Source organism: Nicotiana tomentosiformis, chromosome 3 (assembly GCF_000390325.3).
Source record: "Nicotiana tomentosiformis chromosome 3, ASM39032v3, whole genome shotgun sequence".
NCBI lineage: Eukaryota > Viridiplantae > Streptophyta > Magnoliopsida > Solanales > Solanaceae > Nicotiana > Nicotiana tomentosiformis.
In genome coordinates this window covers 65,456,434-65,479,226 of record NC_090814.1, presented here as the reverse complement: position 1 = coordinate 65,479,226, position 22,793 = coordinate 65,456,434, and the positions used below count along the sequence as shown (strand labels likewise).

General features: G+C 41.1%; 2 protein-coding genes across 4 annotated transcripts; both read right to left on the bottom strand.

Moving 5' to 3' along the window:
• Positions 1 to 38: 38 nt before the first annotated feature.
• Positions 39 to 2,818, bottom strand: LOC104085750 (amino acid transporter AVT6C-like). Of its 2 annotated transcripts, none has more exons than XM_009589865.4 (5): positions 2,164 to 2,818; positions 1,302 to 1,442; positions 984 to 1,187; positions 443 to 895; positions 39 to 338 (listed from the first exon to the last, which is right to left on the bottom strand). In XM_009589865.4, the coding sequence occupies exons 1-5, from the start codon at positions 2,540 to 2,542 to the stop codon at positions 286 to 288; spliced, it is 1,230 nt and encodes a 409-aa protein (XP_009588160.1). In that variant the 5' UTR covers positions 2,543 to 2,818; the 3' UTR covers positions 39 to 285. The 2 variants fall into 2 exon arrangements, with proteins under 2 accessions (XP_009588160.1, XP_009588159.1); XM_009589864.4 differs by having other exon boundaries at positions 427 to 895; positions 2,164 to 2,817.
• A 1,837-nt stretch (positions 2,819 to 4,655) lies between these two features.
• On the bottom strand, positions 4,656 to 17,797 carry LOC104085751 (amino acid transporter AVT6C-like). 2 transcript variants are annotated; one of them, XM_009589866.4, is made up of 5 exons: positions 17,136 to 17,794; positions 5,875 to 6,015; positions 5,555 to 5,758; positions 4,994 to 5,462; positions 4,656 to 4,904 (listed from the first exon to the last, which is right to left on the bottom strand). In XM_009589866.4, the coding sequence occupies exons 1-5, from the start codon at positions 17,509 to 17,511 to the stop codon at positions 4,778 to 4,780; spliced, it is 1,317 nt and encodes a 438-aa protein (XP_009588161.1). In that variant the 5' UTR covers positions 17,512 to 17,794; the 3' UTR covers positions 4,656 to 4,777. The 2 variants fall into 2 exon arrangements, with proteins under 2 accessions (XP_009588161.1, XP_070053147.1); XM_070197046.1 differs by lacking the exon at positions 5,875 to 6,015 and having other exon boundaries at positions 17,136 to 17,797.
• Between the last annotated feature and the right edge of the window lie 4,996 nt (positions 17,798 to 22,793).

Below are 22,793 nucleotides of genomic sequence, written 5' to 3'. Positions count from 1 at the left end.
TAGACTAGCTAGTCATTTTCATCTCTTTCTTGGTAGAGTTAAGAAGTAATGTAAATATGTTGTATCAATCTGAGAATTTGGCTACATTTTGTATTCACAACGATACAACAATGGAAACTAGCTAATACTGCACAACAATACACAGAAATTCGTGCAGCAGAAAATTTACAATAGTGAAAATATAAAAAGTCAAATCGAGAAGATAAAACATTTATGAACTATTTCCTATCAGATCGTAGATGTTTGCAGCAATAGCAATAATACTCGTCACAACAGCTAGAACAATCATGACCACTGCGATGATCTTGTCTTTCCTTGAAGATAAACCATGGACATCTCTGCAAAAATCGAAATTAAGATGTTCACCATAGAAAAAGAATCAGATTTCTTATAGAGTAAAAGGTTGAGGGAAAGAAAGATAAAGACCTTAGAGCAATTGCACCTGGGAATATGAAGGCAAGGCAAGCATTTGAAGTTGATCCCATGAACTGGTAAATGTACCATATCGATGGTATAGCAATGGCTACTAAATATGACAAGGCTAACAAGATCAACGTAAGGTACATGAATCGTTTCGTGTCAGTTGCCAAATGCTCTTTCTTAGGGAATATGAGTTCGTCGATATTGGCCCTCAAGGAGAAGTTTAATAGAGGAAACACCAGCATTAGGTGAAGCGCATAGCTCAAGCGAACCACATCATTTAGAATTGGACTGATTGCAACACTGCCAGAGGACTTACCAAAATTTACAAGTATATCTGCATTTATTGAATCTCCAAATAAAAGGTACCCAAAAATGCCAATTGAAAAATAGATGGCTGCACAAATTACTAGTGAAATTTTGACAGCAGTGGTCATAGCTCCAGGTTTCCCTAGCTCAATTCCAATAGGATGAACTGCATTCAAGTTTTTATGTTCATATGTTTGTAAATTTAACATCTAGAGTATGATCAAGAATCTAATGAATGTAGTAGCTCCTCTTACCATTGAAGTGAAATGCAAAAGCTGTTACAATGACAGGGATGGCAGTGAAAAGATTAAAGAAGGAAGTAGTACTATTCAAGACCGGTAGCATTCTTGGCCTTACTATTTGCCCTTTTGCGATTGCAATGACTGCCATTACAGTACACATACCGACAAATACAATTGCTAGGAGAAATGCTACTGCTGAACTGAACCATAATGATTCTGCAATCACAAACCATAGAAAATCGAACTACTAGTGAATCTTTTTACTTGTTTTAAATCCAAATCAAGTAAAGCCTGATAGAAATTGAACAACAGAGGACAGGATGTACTGACCTACACGCCGGTATAGGACTAGAGGAAGCACAACAAACAAGACAGTGAATAGGATCGATAAATAACGCGAATTCCACCAATGAATCCCAAACCATTCTTGAAGAATACCAAGATGTTCTCCTTTTCCAGAAAAGACGTCTCCTGATCACAGAAATTACAACAAAAATAAATAAAAGGACTAGTAGAATCAATCATTATTCAGCTTCCAACCATATCTGCTGCTTTTTCTTCTACTTCCCAATTAGTTTTTTTCCCCCAATTTTCCCCCCCTTGAGCAAGCCATCAAATAATCAATTAGTGAATTAAATAGACTCTCAAACTACTTCAGTCATTCGGCTAAGTTGCTCGAGTACGGGTGCGGATCTAGAGGTCGGATCCTTTGAAATGTAAATTGTAAGATTCTAGTACCGATCCCGCTAAAAATAATTCAAAATAAAGATATAAAAATATCTCAAAATTATGAGATATTTTGTGGAATACTTGCGCTTGTAAAGTGTGGTTTTTTGTTTTTATTATCAAGTTGTAGATAAGTAAAATATTTATTTCCTAAATAAGGTATGCTATTTTCTTCAAATTTACGCTAGTTTTGGTTTTGATTTCGGGAATCAAATTGTATTTTGTCTCGAATTTTTTCGTCTGTCATGATCAAAGTACCAAAAATTGTTTGACGTGGCACCTAAACTGTCGTGTCGGAGCAACTTAGTTCTTCAGCGTAGCAAACTATTCACACACTTCTTTTACTAATTCGAACTGAAAATAGTACTATTTGGCTTGGTGAAAACCAACTATGAGTTGCTCTGTTCTGAACTCTGGACATTGCAAATGAGAAGCATTAACAAGAAATTTAAAGAATTAAACTTACCAATAATAATAAGGTACATGATCAAGCAACCAAGAGTAGTGATCATTACACAAATTTGTACTGCCAAAGAACCTGTCTTTCCAAAATTCTCTTTCATCAATCCAGCGTACGTCGTCGACTGACCGGCATACGTTGCCCTCAACATGAAATTTACCGTTATGTCCACTAATATAGCAACCAGAATAATCAAGATAAATGCAGGAATAACACCTAAGACCTTCAGAGTTGCTGGAATTGACATAATTCCAGCACCAATAATAGTTGTTGACACGTTGAACACCGCCCTCCAAATCATCCATCGGTTGTTCTCCCTCGTCGGAGAGTTTTGTTGCGAAAGCAATGGGACGTCGGCGCTGGTTCCTGTCCTGGCCGGATCCATCCCGGAGATAAATATTGGTTGACTGAATATGCAATCAAAGTGAATTTAATAGTTAATATTATATGCAATCTGGACTTATGATGATTTGCTGTTAAAACAATAAACAAATAATGGATTTTGACTAATAAGCTAGTCTATGGCCGGAGGAAATGGTGAGTAGAATAGTTTAGACATATGAGAATTGGACAGGGAGGCGGCAAAAGTGACAGTTGAGAGGTATTCAAATGTTACAAGGAAACTAAGAAGGGACAAATGGCCTCACTAACAACAATTAGTTTTGTGGCTCATGATACTTATACGAGATTGATAGCCTGTTTGGCCGTAAAAATTAGCTTATTTTGAAAAGTGTTTTTTTTATAAGTGCTTTTGAAAAAAGTATATATAGAGAGAAATAATTTATGTTTGGCTAATCACTATAAAAAACACTTTTGAGCAATAATTTATGTTTGGCCCAATTTTTCAAAAAGTGTTTTTATGTATCAAATTACGAATAAGGACATGAATAGATTTACTTAATAGTTAATATTATAAGTAAATAAATAATTTCAAAAATTTATTATTAAAGATAATAATTAAATCTTTTTATTTTATTTAAGTAAAATATAAAAATAAAATTAAAAAATACTTTAATTCTTTTAATATGATTTAAATATATTAAAAATCATTCAACAAAAATTAAGAGCATTCATCCTTAAAGTCACTATATAATTAGAAAGCTATCCTAAAAATAAGAAGAAATACTTATATATTAATATTCTAAGTATTAGGTTTAAAATAAGTAAGGTTATTTTAGTAGATACTATATTTTGTTAAGAATATTATTGGCTAGAAGAAAAGTCAAAACTGCTTCCGCTTCTGTTTTTGAAAAGAAACTACATTTTTCTGCTTCTTAGAAACTCCTTCTCCTTCTGCCAAAAGGACTTTTTTCCTCCCAAAAAAGCTTGGCCAAACAATTTAAGTTGAGGAAAAAAGTACTTTTGGAAGGAAAAAAAAAGCACTTTTAACCGTTGGAGAAGCTTGGACAAATAGGCTATGAATGAAATTTGATGGTCCGGAAAGGCTGTAAAAATAGCACGGGCTAGCCAGTTTTCAGACTGGTCATTGAAAAATAGCCAGCGTTTGCCAAGTCATGGAAAAATAATCACTATTTTGCTGCAACACAGACCGATCCAACATAATATACTGGAGTTCGGTGTATCTGTGTATGAACTTCCAGCATATTATGCTGTAACTCCAACAGGCAGAAAGTTCCAGCATAATATACTGGAGATTCGAGCACATGTGTATGAACTTCCAGCATATTATACTGGACTAATATACTTTGCTGGAACTCCAGTATATTATGCTGGAGTTCCAGCATAATATACTGGAGTATTTTCCGGATTTTGAATAATATTTCTGTTCAGATTTATCTTTACATGAAAAATAGTTAAATTTCGATTACTTTTGAAAGTGTGGCTATTTTTGAATGACCACTTGTAAATCTGGCTATTTTTAAATTTCTTTATGCTGGAACTCCAGTATAATATACTGGAGTATTTTTTGGATTTTGAACAATATTTTCGTTCAAATTTATCTTTACATGAAAAGTGGTTAAATCATTCGGTTCATGAAACTACAAGAATTGGCCTTTGTTATGCTTCACTTTTTATTTTATTATTATAATAGTATTGCTCCAGTGGTTTCCTTTTTAATTTTGCAGATCTCTTCGAATCAATTAAGAAACGTCTGGAACTAGGTATGGTGTAGAATAAATAGCGTGATTTGGTTTGACAAGGATTGCTATTACTGAAATTTGAACTTCAATATCTTTGTCGTGGAGGGATAGAATTGGATATATTTGTGATAAAGTTTGAAAGCAGTAACGAGGGATTGGTCCCATTAGTTAAAGAGAAAGTCATTCGTGTATCAAATTCGTTTTCACTGGGACAGCTCATAAGCATACGTACTAGCTGTGAGCATTTTTTCCCCTTATATGCACTTTCCCCCTTTTTATCATCTCGCAATCTTTTGAACATTTTTGTATACCAATTGTGAAACTAGAAGGTTCATTCTTAATTTTCAAAAGGTAAAATCCTGAACGTTACAATTTATGTCAACAACAAGATTGACCTGAGAATTTAGCTATATTTTGTATTCACATAGATATATCTTGGAAACTATCTAATATTACCAACAATACACACAAAGTCATCGGCCAAACTATTTTACAATTATAAAATGTTAAAATTCCAATTATGAGCTATTTCTAGTCATACTGTAGATGTTGGTAGCAATGGTTATAAAGCTCGTCACAAAAGCTAGAAAAACCATGACTACCGCGATGATCTTGTCCTTTCTTGTAGATAAACCATGGACATCTCTGCCAAACAAGAAATTAATCTGTTCAGCACAATAAAGAAAAAAGAAAATCATTCAGGTTTCTTAAAGAGTAAAGGTAGAGGAAAATACCTTAGAGCAATTGTACCTGGGAATATGAAGGCAAGGCAAACATTTGAAGTTGATCCCAAGAACTGGAAAATGTACCATATCGATGGTATAACAATTGCAGCTATATACGACAAGGCTAACAAGATCAATGTAAGACACACAAATCGTTTGTTGTCAGTTGCCAAATATGGTTGCTTAGAGAAGATGAGTTCGTCGATATTTGCCCTCAGGGAGAAGTTTAAGAGAGGAAATACCAGCATCAGGTGAAGCGCATAGCTCAAACGAACCACATCATTTAGAATGGGACTAATTGCTGAAGTGCTGGACGACTTATCAAAATTTACAAGTATGTCTGGCATTATTGAATCTCCAAACAAAACGTATCCAAAAATGCCAATCGAAAAATAGATGGCTGCACAAAATGCTAGTGAAATTTTGACAGCAGTGGTCATAGTTGTAGGTTTCCCCAGCTCAATTCCAATAGGATGAACTGCATTAGAGAAGATAACTCAAAATCATGACTACACAAATAGCATTTTTTTTTCCACTAACAAAACTGAAATTGAAATAAAGGGCCCTTACCGTTGAAGTGGAATGTAAAAGCTGTTACAATAACAGGGATGACGGTGAAAAGATTAAAGAAGGAAGTAGTATTTTTTAACTCCGGTAGCATTCTTGGCCTTACTGTTTCTCCTTTTATAATTGCAAGCATTGCCATTACAGAACATATACCAACAAATACAATTGCAAGGATAACTGCAATTGCTGAGCTAAACCACAAGGATTCTGCAATCACGCACCATAAAAACACAAACTATTAGACAATACCTTAGATTGTTTTAATGCAAATAAGCCCAAGCAATTTGGTAAAAATTAAGGAACAGAGGGCAGCATGTACTGACCTACACGCCGATATAGGACTAGAGGAAGTATAACAAACAAGACAATGAACAGGATTGATAAATTACGCGAATTCCACCAGTGAATCCCAAACCATTCTTGAAGAATGCCAAGATGTTCCCCTTGTCCAGAAAGAACATCTCCTGATCAATTAAGAAATTTGTTTACCCTTGAAATGAGTAACAATTAAATTTATACGCGGTTAAATGATACATGATTTAATTTAACACGAATGATCTATGAACAGAAAATAATTAAAGTAAAGAGAAGCAAAACAATCAAACCAAACGTGACGAACAATTAAGCCTAGCTTTTAGATGAATACTGAAAATTAACCTCGATCAAGCCCTCGAGACGGACTCGGTTGCAACCAAATAAATAAGCAGTCGAAGAACAATATGAACAGTAGCTAGAGAACAAAAATGAACTTGTATTGCTTTGATATGCGTGCCAACAATGGTTTTAAAATGAAAAGATTTCCCCTTTATATAGTAGGAGAGTTTCAACCCTAGTACAAGTCTAAATAAGGTAAAAATCTTCTCCTTCCAGTAAATGTTAATCTGCAGTTGATATCAGACGAGATTCGCGCCGTAACATCCGGTTGAGTGCGGATCCTACGGCTCCCCGCTTATCGTGCCTATACGTTTTTTCCCTTAGTCTCGGCCCTTTACTCTGCTCGGACCTGATGCTCAGCCGTATCCGGTCCCGGGTGCATCATTCACCTTCCCCGGGCTCTGAGACGTGGAACCCCTCGGCTTTACTCGAGGTCATGCCAGATCATGCTTCCCTCTCGTTTCTTTACTGGAAAATCGGGGGTAACGTTTATCCCCAATTTTACCCGAACACGGATAGTCCCCTCACTTTTCAAAGAGCAAATTTATCGAAATGACGAGAAGTGATTAGTTGACATTGGTTCGTTCATCCGTGCGCTACAATCGAGTCGACGGGCTAGTGAAACATCCCATCAGTCGTGTCGTTCTGACTTCGGACACGTGTTAGCCATCGGTTGACTGTCCTCGAATGTGAAACGTCACGCATTAATTACCTCCTTCCTATAAAAACTTCGGTTCTTTTTTCACTTTTTTACTTTCCGATTTTAAATCTTCTTTAGTTACCCCCGCACTTTTTACTTGTTCATAACTCCTTCAAATCTTCATATATTGTTCTTCTCATCTTCATTTCTTCATTTCCAATCTTCAAATCTTCATAATTCATCTTTGAATCTTTAAGTTTTACCTTCAAATCTTCATACTCATTTTGAAACCTTCATATCTGCCTTTAAATCTTCATACTCCCAGATATCGGTGGCGAAAACTTCAAAATCTATGCCCCAACATACCGCCCCTTCAACTTCTAACTCGACCATGGAGGCCGAAGTGGTCCTATCACAAGCAACCCTAGAACCTCCTATAAAGACTTTTATCCCCGGAGGCTGCTCAATAGACAACGACTTTAAGGTTGAAAAAGCCTCCAACCAAAGGGGATCGAGGCGAGGAGGCGAGGAGGCGTGGAGGTACATATGCTTCATCACCGAGGACATGCTCCCGACGATTCGGGAGGACTGCAATTGGGAGGGCAAGGAAGTAGTCGTCCCTGGCCCTGACGAGGTCATCACCACACATGTGGAGAGTTACTAAAGTGTTTATACGAACCCCTTCACGCTTGGTCTGATGGACACGATAGTCCTCAATTTCTGCAAAAGGTACGAGGACTGCCTCGGGCAGATTCACCCATCTTTTTGGAGGATCGTGATCCTCTTCCGTCAGTTTTTTAATAACACAGAGGAGCCCCGGTTTACCACCGACCATCTGCTTCGCCTCTATAGTCCCTGAATCTTCCGAGAGGGATTAATCAAGCATGTTCGACGGGAAAAGAAAGCTCTATTCTCGAGCATCGATGAAGACAGGGATCGAGGCTGGTAGGGGAGATTCGTTCAGGTGAAGACCGAGGATCTCATTCTCCCCGAGTTCATGCCGTTCCCTGAGAAATGGAACCTAACGTGTAAGTTCCCCTCCTCTTGAGTAGTTAAAATACTTTTTTTTGGTTTTATTCTTCTTTCTCATGGCCCGGTTCTCCCGTTGTGCAGCGGTCTCCCGAGTCCCCAATTCAGTCCCCCGTTTCAAGGACTGGGTCGAGGGGATATGCAAGCAATTGACGTACTCCGAGTGCGAACTCTCAAAAGGCAAGTGGGAGGCCCGTTCCTATGGTGAGTATCCTTCTTCCCCCAATTGAATTTACCTATTGTTCTACTGCTATTTCGACTAAGTCCCTTTCTTCCTTCTACAGGTTTTCCCAAGACCACCGAACTTCTGTCAGTGGATGAGGATGAGGCCCCATCCCCATCCGCAAAACCCTCCGCTTCGGGACAGTGTGTTGCCGAGGCCGCTGTGAAGAAGGAGGAGAAGAAGAGAAGAAAGAGGGGGTCTTCTGGCTCCCTAGATGTGGACGCCGCGGCCAAGAAAAAGAGGGTCACGATCAGGGTCCAAACGAGCAACAAGAGTACTCGGGCCAAGGTACCGGACCCCGATTCCCTTTACCGGCTCAGGGACTACCCTGGAGATGGCGATTTGGAGTTCATCGCCCATGAGCTTACCATCACTGCAGAAGAGCGGGCGGCACCAGAGGGAAGCTACCGGGAGGCCGAACCCTCTTCAGCTCGGGAGCTCGAGGGAAAGCCTGTGGCTACGGCCTCTCGAGAAGCTACCCCAGCTCTGAGAGAAGCCGCCGACGTCATTGACATTCCGGAGTCACCGTCTCATATGTAATCTCTATTTGATGAGGCCTAGACCATTAAAGAAAAGCCGACCGAGGCATCACGAGCCGCAGATGAGGCCCTCAACCTGTTCTTCGAAGCCATGGACGTCAGTGCACTGGAGGATTAATCTGGATTTGGCCACCTGGATATCTCGAAGAAGGACGTGCTGCCGGAGTCAGGTGGGCCAAACTCGAGCCCAAAGCTGGTGAAGTAGTTCCATGCACAAGCATAGATCCTAATCTCAAGAGAACGATCATGTTTACGATCCCGGCGGATACCAGGGTGCTCTCTGGGCCAGTTGGCATAGACAACTATCTTCGTTGCTTGGTGACCGAAGAGGACCAAGCAAAGATGAACGTAGTGGATGCACCAGGCCTTTTCAATGAGGCACAACATGCACTGAACATGATATGATTTCCTTTCTTTATATCCCTTAAAAGGTTTATTTAGCCTTAGCATATTTTAATGATTTCATCACTTTTGTTTCTCAGGCCTCAGTGCTTCATCATGAGAGCTTCCGCCAGTCTCAGATGAAGGTGGGTCATCTCGAGTTTGAGCTCAAGGGGCAGGTCCGACGGAGAGACATGTACAAAGTTCTTAATGAGCAAAACGATGAGGCCCTTAAGGACCTCCCTGTCCTCCAAGCTGGAAAAGGCTCAAAAGGAGGCCTCATCGGTGAAATGGGAGCATGCCGTTCTAGTTGAAAAGGTAAGGGTATTTGAGATTAATAACGAGAGGTTAAGTGCAATTGCTAATGCCACAACCTCGCATGTCCAAGAGAAGATCGAGCTAATCGACCAGCTCAGGGCTGAAATGAACGAGGTCAAGGCCTCGATTGAGGGGTTGAGGAGCAAGATGGATCTTCTGGTCTCGGAAAAGGAGGCCATCAAAGTGGATTTGGCATCGGCCAAGGACCAGCTCCGGGTGATGAAGGATAAAACCGACAAATGGTCTCGACTGAATGATGAGCTCCGAGCACAGCTGGACTCGGCCATCTCGAAACGAGATTCCCTCGGCCGGGAGTACACCGCGTTGAAGTCTAAGTTAGAGGCAGCTTCGAACGAGTCCTCAGAGGTTCAGGATATGCTGGCCCCATACAAGAATGATGTGAACGTGGTTGAGGCCCGTATAATAACAAAGGCCGAGTATATAAAATGGTTATCCCGAAGGGAGACTCTCGAGGATATTCATGCCCGAGAGTTCGATCTATCGGCTGAGATCAAAGAGGCGAAGAGGCCGAGACCAAAGAGATATACGAGCCCGAGGGTTTAGGCAGTGAATCGGGCTTCGGTAAAGACTAGGCGGGAAATGCCTTAGTTTATTTTTTGTTTTCCTTTGTACATTTATTTATTTATTTATTTTGAGGCCGATTTATAGTGCCTCTGTAAGTACATTTTGAGATATAAAATTTTCCTTTCGGCTATATTGAGTCCTTTGCTTTTCAACGTTTGCTTTATGTTCGGAACTTGTGACTTGTGTTTAAAATATGCCATCGATGCCTTAGCACAAAATATGATGTAACTTAGACTGTTCCTCGGATGAGGCCTAAGTTAAATAACAATTCCGAGTTGCTTTTGACTTTGGCGGGAGTAACAACAAACGAAGTCTTTATGAGAGTATTCGAATATTTTGATCGGACATAATTATTCTCTGCCAAAGGTGGCTCTTTTCATGGCCGGGTCTGAAGCAATCTTTTATAAATTAAAAGACGTGTAAGGACCTTACTTTTTATGTACAGACTTGGACGTCTCCAAGTCATTTTAAGTTGGTCGTAATCTTTCATGTTTGGGCCCTGCCTAGTAGGCTCGGTACCTCCAGGATTTGGTAACCCGAATCATCCGATCTTATTGTCGGGTAGCAGTCCCCGGTTCAGGGAGGTCCGTAGGCTTAAGGGTTTCGAACCCACTACTTATTTTGAGTAACTTAACGATAATATCGATGGTGCAAATATGAACTGATGAAATATAGAAGGCAAAACTTCTTTTATTACTTTGAATGTAGAGTGCATAATCGAAGATACAAACCGCTTTCTGCCATGGCAAGAATAAGCTACACGGGCACAAGTTGTTTGACCGTTTGACCTTTACAATCAATTCTAATATTCAAGCCTTGGCATTCAGTAAAAATAAAGCCTTCTAAGTTTTCGAACTCATGACTCTAAGTTTCCGAACCCAGGACCTTTACTTAGGGTGTGATGGCCCCATAGTATTCGAGGCTGAACTTGAGAGGGCTTGGATACTATCGGTCTGATACGGGTGATCCGCAGTCCCGTCCTTAGGTTGGTCTTTAAAAGTAGGGTAGCACGCTTTACTGTTGCCTCGTTAAAAACCTTGCCGTAAAACCCACTTCGGAAAAATATCGGTCCAAGAGAAAAAGAGTGCAACACGTGCTTTCAGACCTAATCCTCAGATGCGACCTTGATTGTAACACGTTCGTACCTTAGCAGTAGTACCGCTTTAAGTGTTCCATATTCTAGTTGTTGGGTAGTTGTACACCGTTCTCTAATTCGAGCTCATATGAGACTTTCCTGGTTATGCCGGTGATTTTGTATGGCCCTTCCCAGTTCTGGCCTAGTTTCCCGTCATTCGGGTTCTTGGTATGCAGTGTAACTTTCTTTAATACCAATTCCCCGACTTGGAAGTATCGAAGGTTCGCCCTTCGGTTGTAATATCTCCCTATTCGTTGCTTTTGGGCCGCTAACCGAACTATGGCGGCTTCTCACCTTTTATCCGATAAGTCTAAGCTCGTGGCCATAGCCTCGTCATTTGACGTCTCGGTAGCATATTGGAACCTTAGACTTAGTTCTCCTACTTCGATGGGGATTAGAGCTTCCGCGCCGTAGAATAAAGAGATTGGCGTCGCACCGGTGCTTAACTTCGAAGTCGTTCTGTATGCCTACAAGACCTCGGGCAAAATTTCTTTCCACTTTCCTTTCAATTCGGTGAGTCTTTTCTTTAGGTTTTGGAGTATAGTTTTGTTTGTTGATTCCGCCTAACCGTTCCCATTAGGGTGGTAGGGTGTCGACAAGATCTTTTTAATTTTGTGATCTTCGAGAAACTTACTAACCTTGCCACCGATAAACTGTCTCCCGTTGTCGCAAGTGATCTCGGCTAGCATCTCGAACTGGCATATTATATAATCCTAGATGAAGTGAATGACCTCTTTTTCTCGAACCTTCTCGAACGCTTGTGCTTCGACCCACTTGGAGAAATAATCAGTCATGATCAATATGTATTGGGCTTTCCCGGGTGCCCATGGCAAGGGACCGACGATATCCATCCCCTATTTCATAAATGGGCAGGGGGATAGGACTGGGTGAAGCATTTACCCCGGTTGATAAATCATCGGGGCGTGCCTCTTGCATTCGTTACACTTTCGAATGAAGTCTTTCGTATCCTTTTCCATTTTGTTCAAGTAATGACCGGCTCTGATCAATTTTCGAACCAAGGATTCCGCTCCCGAATAGTTTTCACAAGTACCCTCGTGTACTTCCCTCATTACGTAGTCGGTCTCCCCCGTACCCAAGCACCTAGATAGCGGCCCGAAAAACGATCTTCGGTATAATTTTCCACTAACCAAGCCAAACCTGGAAGCATTAGTACATAGGGCCCTCGATTCCTTGGGATCCGATAGCAATTTCCCTTTCTGAAGGTAGTCTATTTATTTGTTTCTCTAGTCCCAAGTCAAGCTTGTTGAGTTCACCTCGGCGTGACCTTCTTCTATCACTGAGTTCATCAATTGCACCACTTTTCCGGAGTCGACTGAAGACCTAGATTTTCCAACGCATCAACCTCGTTATTTTGATCTCAAGGTACATGTTGTAGAGTCCATTCCTTGAATTGGTATAAGGTCTCTTGCAACTTATCCAAGTATCTCCACATCTGTTCCTCCTTTACTTCAAACGTCACGTTGACTTGGTTAACGACGAGGAGGGAGTCATATTTGGCCTCGATCACCTCATCCCCCAAGCTCTTAGCCAGTTCTATACCTGTAATCATAACCTCATAATCGGCTTTATTGTTGTTAGTCAATTTCATAGTTCTAATAGACTGCCTTGTTACGTTACCCGTAGGTGGTTTTAATATGATTCCCAGACCGGACCCTTTTGCGTTGGAAGCACCATCGGGTTTAATTTCCTAGATGCGCTCAATAAGGCCAGCCCGAGAGCTTAGGTTTATACATTTGGCCGGCCAGCCCGAGAGATCAGGTTTATATATAACATTCCTTAGCGGGTACGAGGTCACGACACATGTGGGGTGACACTGAAAGTACGGTTTTAATTTTCTAGATGCGCTCAATAAGGAGAGTGCTAATTTTTCCTGATGTGGATACCTTGTTTCGGCATCTCCTAGGGTTCTGCTAACATAATAAATAGGAAACTACATACCTTTTTCTTCCTGGACCAGGAGACAACTTACTGCTACCTCAGAAACTGCCAAATAGAGGTATAACTGCTCGTTCGCTTTCGGAGTGTGCAGCAAGGGAGGGATCGTTAGGTATCGTTTGAGTTCTTCTAAATCCCACTGGCATTCCGGGTTCCAAGGAAGTTGTTCTTCTTCTTTAGTAACGAGAATAATCGGTGACTCTTGTCAAAAGACCTCGAAATAAACCAGCCCAATGCGGCTATCCGTTTGGTTAGTTATTGTACTGCCTTGACGTTGTCAACTACGATGATATCTTCTATGACTTTTATCTTGTCCGAGTTGATCTCTATTCCCCGATTAGATACCATGAACCTGGGAAACTTGCCCGAGCTGACCCTGAAAGCACACTTTCCGGATTCAGCTTCATGTTGTATTTCCTCAATATGTCGAAAGTTTCCTGCAAATGCTTCAAATGGTCCTCTTCTAGCAGGGGGTTTAAATACCATATCATCAATATAAACTTCCATCAATTTCCCTATTTATTCTTCGAACATCCGATTAACTAGGCATTGATACGTGGCACCATCATTTTTTAACCCAAACGGCATTACATTGTAACAGTAGGTGCCGAATTTAGTTATGAAAGAAGTCTTTTCTTGGTTGCTCGGGTCCGTCTGAATTTGATTGTACCCAGAATAGATGTCGAGAAAACTCAGTATTTTGTGTCCGGCCGTCGCGTCGATCATTCGGTCGATGTTAGGCAAAGGAAATGAATTCTTTGGACATGCCTTGTTTAGGTCCTTATAATCCACGCACATTTTAAGTTTTTTCCCTTTTTAGGTACGACTACTCTATTCGCCAACCAATCCGGGTATTTAATTTCCCGGATATAACCTATTTTCAAAAGTTTAAATACCTCGTCTTTGATGAATGCGTGTTTGATTTCGGACTGTGGCCTCCTCTTCTATTTGACCGGATGAAATTTTGGATCCAAGCTCAATTTGTGAGTTGTTACCTCTGGTGGGATTCGTGTCATATCTAAGTGGGACCAGGCAAAATAATCAGCATTAGCTTTAAGAAAATCAATAAGTTTTTCTTGAGCTCAGGATTTAACCCCGTGCCCAGGTATACCTTTCGATACGGTAAGTACTCGATCAGTATGACCTGCTCCAATTCCTCGATTGTCGATTTAGTGGATCGGTGTCATCAGGTGCTATAACGGATCCCGGGACAGTGTAATCATCCTCCTCGTTTGTTGTGTGCTCCTCCCATTTTTTCGGTTCGGTCGAGGTCGGGATCGTTGATTGCTATTTGGTTTCCCTCTCTTCGATTAGTCCTCTATTTTTTTTACTTCAAGACCGCAGTCACCCGGATTACTTCATCGACAACGAACATCTCTTTTGCGGCCGACTGTTCCCCGTAGACCGTTTTGATTCTTCCCGGAGTGGGAAATTTCAATGCTTGATGTAGGGTTGAAGGCACCGCCCTTATGCTGTGAACTCATGGCCTTCCGAACAAGGCATTGTACCTCATATACCCCTCGATCTCGTAGAATTATATTTCCTGGGTGGTCCCGACAATGTTTACGGGTAGGGTTATTTCACCCTTCGTCATCTCGCACGCCATGTTGAACCCGTTCAATACTCGTACTGTCGGTATGATTTGGTCCAATAATCCCAATTGCTCTACGATCCTCCATCAGATGATGTTATCCGAGCTACCTGTATTAATTAACAAACGATTAACTCGAGATTTATTGATAAGTACGGATATTACCAGTGCATTGTTGTGAGGTTGGATGATGCCTTCGACATCCTCGTCGCTGAATGAGATGGATCCCCCCGGGATGTAATCCCGGGTGCGTTTTCCCCTTATGATGGAAACTTTGGTGTGTTTTATCATTGGCCCTTGGTGCATCCACTCCTCCAATGATCATGTTGATCACGTGTTGAGGCTCATCTTGCTCAATCTGTTTGTTGGCGTCCTGTTTTTGAAATGATTTTTGGCCCGTTCACTTAGGAATTCCCGAAAGTTCCCGTTGTTGAATAGTCGAGCCACTTCCTCCCTTAGCTGTCAACAATCTTCGGTCCTGTGACCATGAGTACCATGGTATTTGTACAACAATCTGTGATCCCTCTGTGTGGGATCAGACTGAAGTGGCCTAGGCCATTTGGTCTCCTTGATGCGGCCAATGGCCGACACTATACTTGCAACGTCCACGTTGAAGTTATATTCCGATAGTCTAGGGGCATCCCTGCCTCCAAGTGGTCTGTCGAAACCATTTTTAATTCATCAGACCCCGGTTGCTAGGTCCTTGATTGCTTCTCCTGCCATTCCTAGTTGGGTGGCGACCGGGTCCGTTTCCCCTTATGTCCGAGTTGTATGGATGATACCGGTCTCGAACCGGCATTGGCTCCTGGTCCATAATTATTTTAGACCTGTCGTTTGCTCTGTTGGGGTAAACAGACCCCGAGGGACCCCCGGCTGGTCGTCCTCGACTCTAATCTTTGATTGATGCATGTTATGGACATCGGCCCAAGTAACCACCGGATGCTCTACCAAGTTTTGCTTCAATTGTTGAGAAACGACAGAACTTTGGGGGTTGAGCCCTTGAGTGAACACCTGAACGGCCCAATCATCTGCGACCAGGGGTAGACCTGTTCACTTCATCTGGAACCTGACATGAATTCCCTAAGTATCTCGTTGTCTCTCTGATTGACTTTGAAGAGGTCTGATTTCCTCGTCTCGACCTTGATGGTGTTAGCATGGGCCTTAACGAAAGCATCTGCAAGCGTAGCAAATGAATCAATGGAATTCAGAGACAAGTTATGGTACGATATCATCGCTCCTTTGGACAGGGTTTTCCCAAATTTCTTCAATAAAATTGACTCGATCTCGTCGTCTTCTAGGTCGTTGCCTTTTATTGCGCATGTATACGAGGTCACATGCTTGTTTGGATCCGTGGTCCCATTATATCTGGGAATACCGGGCATTCGGAATCTATTCGGAATTGGCTTCGGGGGCCGCACTCGTGGGGAAGGGCTTCTAAATGAATTTTTTGGAATCTGGCCCTTTCAATATTGGAGGTGCTCCCGGGATCTGATCGACCATCAAATTGTAAGTTTTCACCTTCTTATCATTTTTCTCTATCTTTTTCTCACTAGAGTCTACCCGCTTCGTTAGTGCTTCCAGCATTTTCATCACCTCAGAAGTTTCTCCGGGCCCGAACTTATCCGGTTCCCATGGCAATTATTTCATCCATTCGAGCGTTTTCTCTAACCCGCTCGAGCTTAGTCCTGTTCTGGGTGTGACTTTGGGTCTGTAGCTGTGCTATTATCGCTTGCTGAGCTTGTAACATTTCGAAAATCAATCGCAAGCTAACTCCATCACCTTCCCCTTTGGGTGCTTCTCGAGCCGAAGGCCGGGGTGCCCCGCGTATGCTATTTTCGGAGTCAGTTGACAGGTTGATGGTGATGGCAACCTGTGAGTTAGCATCGACCGGGTCAGTGATTGGTAGGGATGGGCGTTCAATCGGTTCGGTTTGAAGAAATTTGGTTTGGTTATTTGGTTTTCGGTTTGGTAAAAGTAGTAACCGAAACCGAACTGAAATAAGTTCGATTCAGTTCGGTTTTTCAATTTTAGTTCGCTTTATTTCGAATCGATTTTAAATTTGAACATTATCATATTCGCCTTCCCCGGGCTCTGAGACATGAAACCCTTGGCTTTACTCGAGGTCCTGCCAAATCGTGCTTCCCTCTCGTTTCTTTACCGGAAAATCGGGGATAACTTTTATCCCCGACTTTAGCCGAACACAAAATTAACAGAAAAATATGAGTCTAGTTTATCAATCACTAAATTCCTTTATCTTCCAAGGGTACAAGTCAACTCTTAATAATATTATCATTTAATTATTATAAGTTCAGAAGTAAGAGAAAGATATCAATAAAAAAAAAATGGTGAATTGGTGATCCACATAGAAGAATTAGTTTAGTCGTTAAATTCAAATTGGTTTCTCTTTTTTCCCCCCTTCTATTTCAGCTGGGAAACCATTCAATCTCTTTCCTAATTATGACTTGCTCTGTTCTAAACTCAGGACTTTTCAAATGGGAAGTATTTCTGAACAAAGGTAATGAATATCACATACCAATAATAATGAGGTACATGATCAAGCAACCAAGAGTAGTGATCATGACACAAATTTGTACTGCAAAAGAACCTGTCTTTCCGAAGTTCTCTTTCATCAATCCAGCGTACGTTGTCGACTGGCCGGCATACGTGAACCTTAACATGAAATCAACCGATATGTCCACTAATATAGCAACCAGAACAATCAACAAAAATGCTGGAATTACACCTAAGACCTTCATAGTTGCAGGGACCGACATGATTCCAGCACCAATAATACTTGTCGACACGTTGAACACTGTCCTCCATATCACCCGCCGGTTCTCTCTCGTCGGAGAGCTTTTCTCCCCCAGCAGTGGCACGTCAGCGCCGGTGCCATTTTTGACCGGGCCCATCAGTGGTACGCCTTCTATTATGTTGGCTGTTTTTGGTATGCTCTTAAAAACACTTGACCAATCAGCTAAATTTACCAAAATGGAGCAAATCTATAGTGAGAGTAAAATGCAAATTCTTCAACAATGTAAATGAATTGAGGGGTAAAGTTAGTCTTATAGAATGGTGGTGAGTTAGTTTAGACGTATGAGGGGTGCACAGGTGAGAAATATTAAATGTACAAAGGACACAAATATCCGACTAATGGGCCTTGGATCACCCTCTGAGCTAACAGTACTTTATGACAATAATTAGACAAGCAACATGATTCATTACGGTCATGATCAAATGGTAAGTCCATTTGAATCATGAAATTATATTTATTAATTAGTCATAGTCATAATTCCTTCTTTAACAGTTTTATATATGCTTGTTTGGTTCTCTTTATACCTTCTTGAGATCTCATGGAATCAAAAGATGCCTCTTGAACTAACTGTGGCTGTAAGCTTGTACTACCTATTAGTGAAAATTGAACATCACTATCTTTGAGTTGGACGTCCGACAAAGACAAAAATAATAGCGAGAGGTTGGCCCATGAGTAAGTGTCAATGGTAGGTAAATGTGAAGCAGGTTTTAAAGATTCTTCATGAATTCTCTAAAATATTTAAATAGATGACCATATGGACTTAATCTCCGTATATATACTGCTTAATAATATGCTTTACACACTCAATGATTCAATACTAAAAAGAGAAAGAGTAAGGAGCAAAAGTTACATTTTCGTCTGTGTCACAAATTTTGTTTCCAAAGAAAGGAAAAGCTACAGTTATCATCTCTACCACAAGTTTTGACTTTCAAGACAAGGAAATGAACTATACAACTCTACCTTACTTTGTACTCACTACTTGCCCTATTTACCAGTACAAAATCACTAGATAAGTAAACAAAGAAAGTTAAGGAAACAAAATTCAGGAGCTTTGTGTAATTCCTTGTTGTATGGGCCAAAAAATATCTTTGGTGTAGGCAAGCTATCAGTAGTGGCAGTTCAAGCACACACGGGGCCTAAATCCAAAATTTAATATGATTCCTAAATTTTTAAAAGAAAGTTATAAGATATATTTTTATTTGAGGCCTATTCTTCTAACTTTTTGAGATATAAAGTTGTTAATAATTTTTTTTATAATCGATTTTCTCTAATAATTCTTGCTCGATTGATAATATAGCCAACCTATCTAATTTTTCTTGAGATATTGTTGATCTTGGATAAGATTTTACAAAAGTAATAGAAGTATAGAACTATTGCAAGCTTAAAAGTATTGCTGAACACTTGAACTAGTAAAATATTGGAGAAAGAAGGTGAATAATGAAATCTTGGAGAAAGAAGTGAGTAAGAATATAAAAGAGAAACACAAAAAATATGTAGGGTTTTCTGAAATATGAAGAGATTGGAAAAAGAAAGAAAGATTGACTTGGACAAATTAAGAAAGAGAGAGCAAATTTTTTAATGAAGGAGTAAAAAATGAAAAACTAAAAGTTATGAAAACTATTCATCTACACATTTTTAAGTAAGTCAAATTGTTCTTTTATTTATATATCTAAAAAGTTTTCTTTCCTTTATATTAAAAACTCTAGTTTTATATTAAAAATACTAAATATTATTTTTTAAATACCTATGAACCTATTATTTTTAAGCAATGAGGCCCCCTAAATTTGGGGGCCTAAGGCACACGCCTTACTCCACATAAGGTTGGAGCAGGCCCTGCAAGCTATGTCATCACCATGATAGCCTTTATCGGCCGCCACATGCTATCAATAAGGTCTCCATAAAGATTCGCCCCAGGTCGAGATAACCTCGAAGCGATGAAGGGTGCGGTCGAAGAGTCAGCATAGATCAAGTTCGTGGAGTCATCGTAGTTCAAGGTTGAGGTCGAGCATCTCAGAATGGTTATAACAACTAGTTTTAAGATAACACATAAAAATATTCTCTTTACTTGTACTATTAGGGTTTTCTAGGAACGTGTTCCCGATAAATAGAAAGAGACACAATAATAGGGGACATGAGAGATTCATTTGTAAATTACACGTTAATTTTATAAAGAGAATCTGGTCCTATTACAAACATACAAAAATAACCTTTTTACTAAGATTCTTGTCTATTATTTTCACTAGATCCAAGAACAACCTAAGTGTTCAAAGGCTCATCAATCATTCATCATTGTCAAAAAGAATATCCACAGATCTCACAAATTTTTGGGTGACACACACGTTCTTATTTACTTAAATGCCATCCATTGCCATTTATTACTATTTAATGCTATCTCCTATCTATTTTTATCATTAAACTATGTTATTATTGTTCACATTCATTATCATTCGGTCAAATATATATGTTACTTGTCATAAAACCTATAATTTAGTCTTGAGGAGATTATTATTGGTTAATGTTAACTCTTCTTTATTAAAATCTTATTGGTTTAACCAAGATTTATATTTTTGGTCAAACAGTTTGGCACCGTCTGTGGGAACTCCTTAGCTAATTTTTAATTTCCTATAAGATCTACAGTTTACGTGAGTCACTAACCTAATAAATCCCCGAGATTTGTCTCTTTCTTTGCACATACATAAACCTACATGGCAGGTCACCGAGGAGAGAGAACTAAAGTGACAGGCGATTTCCTCAGCAACCTCATGAACGCTATCAATGAGAGTTGCGAGACATTAGGCGATGATGTGACACCCACTGCTTCCCCCAGGCGCGAGAGGTCGCCTCCCCCTATTGTAGCATAGCAAAACCAAATGGAAAAGGGGCTTCCATGTCCACAGAAGAAGGGACACCGCCGTCCGTGAAAAAGCTCCTCGAAGCATGGTTGACCGATACGCTAGTAATCATGCTCAACAAACCCACTCCATGCACAACTACAGAAACTGCAAGAACCCACATAGTACAACGAGCAGACGCACAGGGCGACCAACTAGACCCTCCAATACTAGGTATAACTCACAATATCACTAACAATGCAGGTGACAACGTCCTCGTCGTTGTTCTAAAGAGGATTGAAGAAATGGAGAAAAAAAACAAAACACTTAGAGATCAAACGAAAGAACACCAAGAACAAGTGGACAAGATACCGGGCGCCCTTAAGATATTGCCGAAGAGGGACACCGACAGGTTCGTAGAACAGCCGTACAGCGAAGAAGCAGCCCTGCATGCCATACCAAATACCTTAAAAATGTCGTCGTACCTCAGGATATACGACGGAACGACCGATCCCGAAGATTACGTGACTCACTATGTCACCGGCGTGAAAGGCAACGACCTCACCAAGGAACAAGTGTCCTCTATTTTATGGGAGGGGCATTGACATGGTACTCATAACTACCAGCCTACTCCATAGAAACCCTCGAGGAAATGGCCGATAAGTTCGTAACGGCGCACGTCGGAGCCAAGAAACCAAAACAAGAGTAAACGACATATTCGTCATCAATCATACCTTGGGAGAGGGACTAAGGGACTTCCTCACCCGATTCAATAGGGTAAGAATGACCCTACCAAACATGTCCGAGGGGATGGCGGTCGCGACTTTTCAAAATGGGTTGAGTAGAGATGGTTCGATAGTGACTAGAAAACTGCTGAGTCGGTTGATAAAATATCCTCCAACCACTTGGGACGAAATCCATAGTGCTTACTGTGCGAAGTCTGAGCAGATGAGGACCAACTCAATGGACCAACTCAACGGCTCTTCTCAGTACAAGCCAAGTCTAGGAAAGAATGAAGAGACAACATCTGGAGGGATCACCCAATCTCACGATCCAACAGTGAACGACATCAGCCATACGTCAGGGCCCTTACCCCGCCCTCTTCCCGCTATCATGAAGGCCCATCCAAGTTGAGGACGGGGACTCACTGGAACGATCGATGTATGCCCCCTTATTATCTGCTCATAATTTTTGTGTGTCACCTACAAAAGTAGTCTATGCCCTGGAGAAACTCAGAACGAAGGTGAAGTGGCCGCCAAAAATGAGGTTTGATCCGAGCACCAGAAAATCAGACTCTCTGCGAGTTCCACCAGGAGCGCGGATACAAAATAGATGATTGCATCGCCCTCAGCAAGAGGTTGTAAACATGTTTCCGTAGGGACACATCAAGGAGTTGCTGAGTGACAAGGGGAGAAACTACTTTACTCGAGGACGTGAACACCAAAGCCCGCCGAAGCCACTGTCACCAGCTCACACTATCAACATGATAATCAGCGGCAGCGATGATGCCTCCATCAACGGTGTTAAATTCAGTACCACTCACAAGCTCAAACGATCTATCACCTGCGAACGGTATGACAGACTCGAAGAAAGTATCATCTTCGATGAGTCAGATGTTGACGGTTTGACTTTCCCTCACAATGATGCTCTGGTCATTACTTTGCGCATTTTCGATACTGATGTCAAACGTATCATGGTAGATGGTGGAAGTGGAGCGTGCATTATCCATCTCCGAGTCCTCACCTAAATGAGACTCAAGGACAAGATAGTGCCACGTTGTATCACACTAACCGATTTTATTAATGCAGTTGAACGAACATCGGGAGAAATCATACTCCCCGTCTTGGTCGTTGGCATAACGCTGGAGACGACTTTCCACATCATGGACCAGGCAACCGTGTACAACGCCATAGTGGGACGATCATGGATGCATCCCATGTGAGCCATCCCCTCCAGCTTATACCAAGCAATCAAGATCCCAATACCTTGGGGGATATTCAGCATACAGGGATAACAACGCACATCCCGGGAATGCTACCGCATCGCTTTAGATAGCACGACAACCCCACAAAATAGAGACAAGGAAAAAGAGGCATAGCAATCAACAAGGCCGAGGTCAACACAGGAAGGGACCAAGGACGTCATCATGGATTCCGAAATGGTCAAAGCAGCGGACTCGACTGTAGAGGACCTCGACCCCGTTCAATTAGATCCCAGCTACTACAGCAAAAAGGCCTACATCGGCTGCAAACTCCAAGAACCAGGAAAATTTAGTCAATTCTTAATAAATAATGCAGATTTGTTTGCATTCAGCCATGTAGATATGTCGGGCATCCCCAAGGAGATCACCACACATAAATTAAACGTCGATCCATTCTACCCCCCAGTAAGGTAGGTCAGACGTAAGTTCAATCCCGACATCAGCGATGCCTTCCACGAGGAGGTGGAGAAACTATTAGAAATGAATCCATCATGGAGTCGAAATACCCCAAGTGGATCGCCAACGTAGTAATGGTCAAAAAGAAAAACAAGAAATGGCGATGTGTGT

Bases quoted from the DNA above. Each gene is read 5' to 3' on its own strand.
- LOC104085750 (XM_009589864.4), bottom strand. From the start codon at position 2,542: ATGGATCCGGCCAGGACAGGAACCAGCGCCGACGTCCCATTGCTTTCG. The intron at 1,443-2,163 runs GTAAGTTTAATT...TTCTGTGATCAG, and splicing joins CATGTACCTTATTATTATTG to GAGACGTCTTTTCTGGAAAA. The intron at 1,188-1,301 runs GTCAGTACATCC...TTGTGATTGCAG, and splicing joins AGTCCTATACCGGCGTGTAG to AATCATTATGGTTCAGTTCA.
- LOC104085751 (XM_009589866.4), bottom strand. From the start codon at position 17,511: ATGGGCCCGGTCAAAAATGGCACCGGCGCTGACGTGCCACTGCTGGGG. The intron at 6,016-17,135 runs GTATGTGATATT...TTAATTGATCAG, and splicing joins CATGTACCTCATTATTATTG to GAGATGTTCTTTCTGGACAA. The intron at 5,759-5,874 runs GTCAGTACATGC...GCGTGATTGCAG, and splicing joins AGTCCTATATCGGCGTGTAG to AATCCTTGTGGTTTAGCTCA.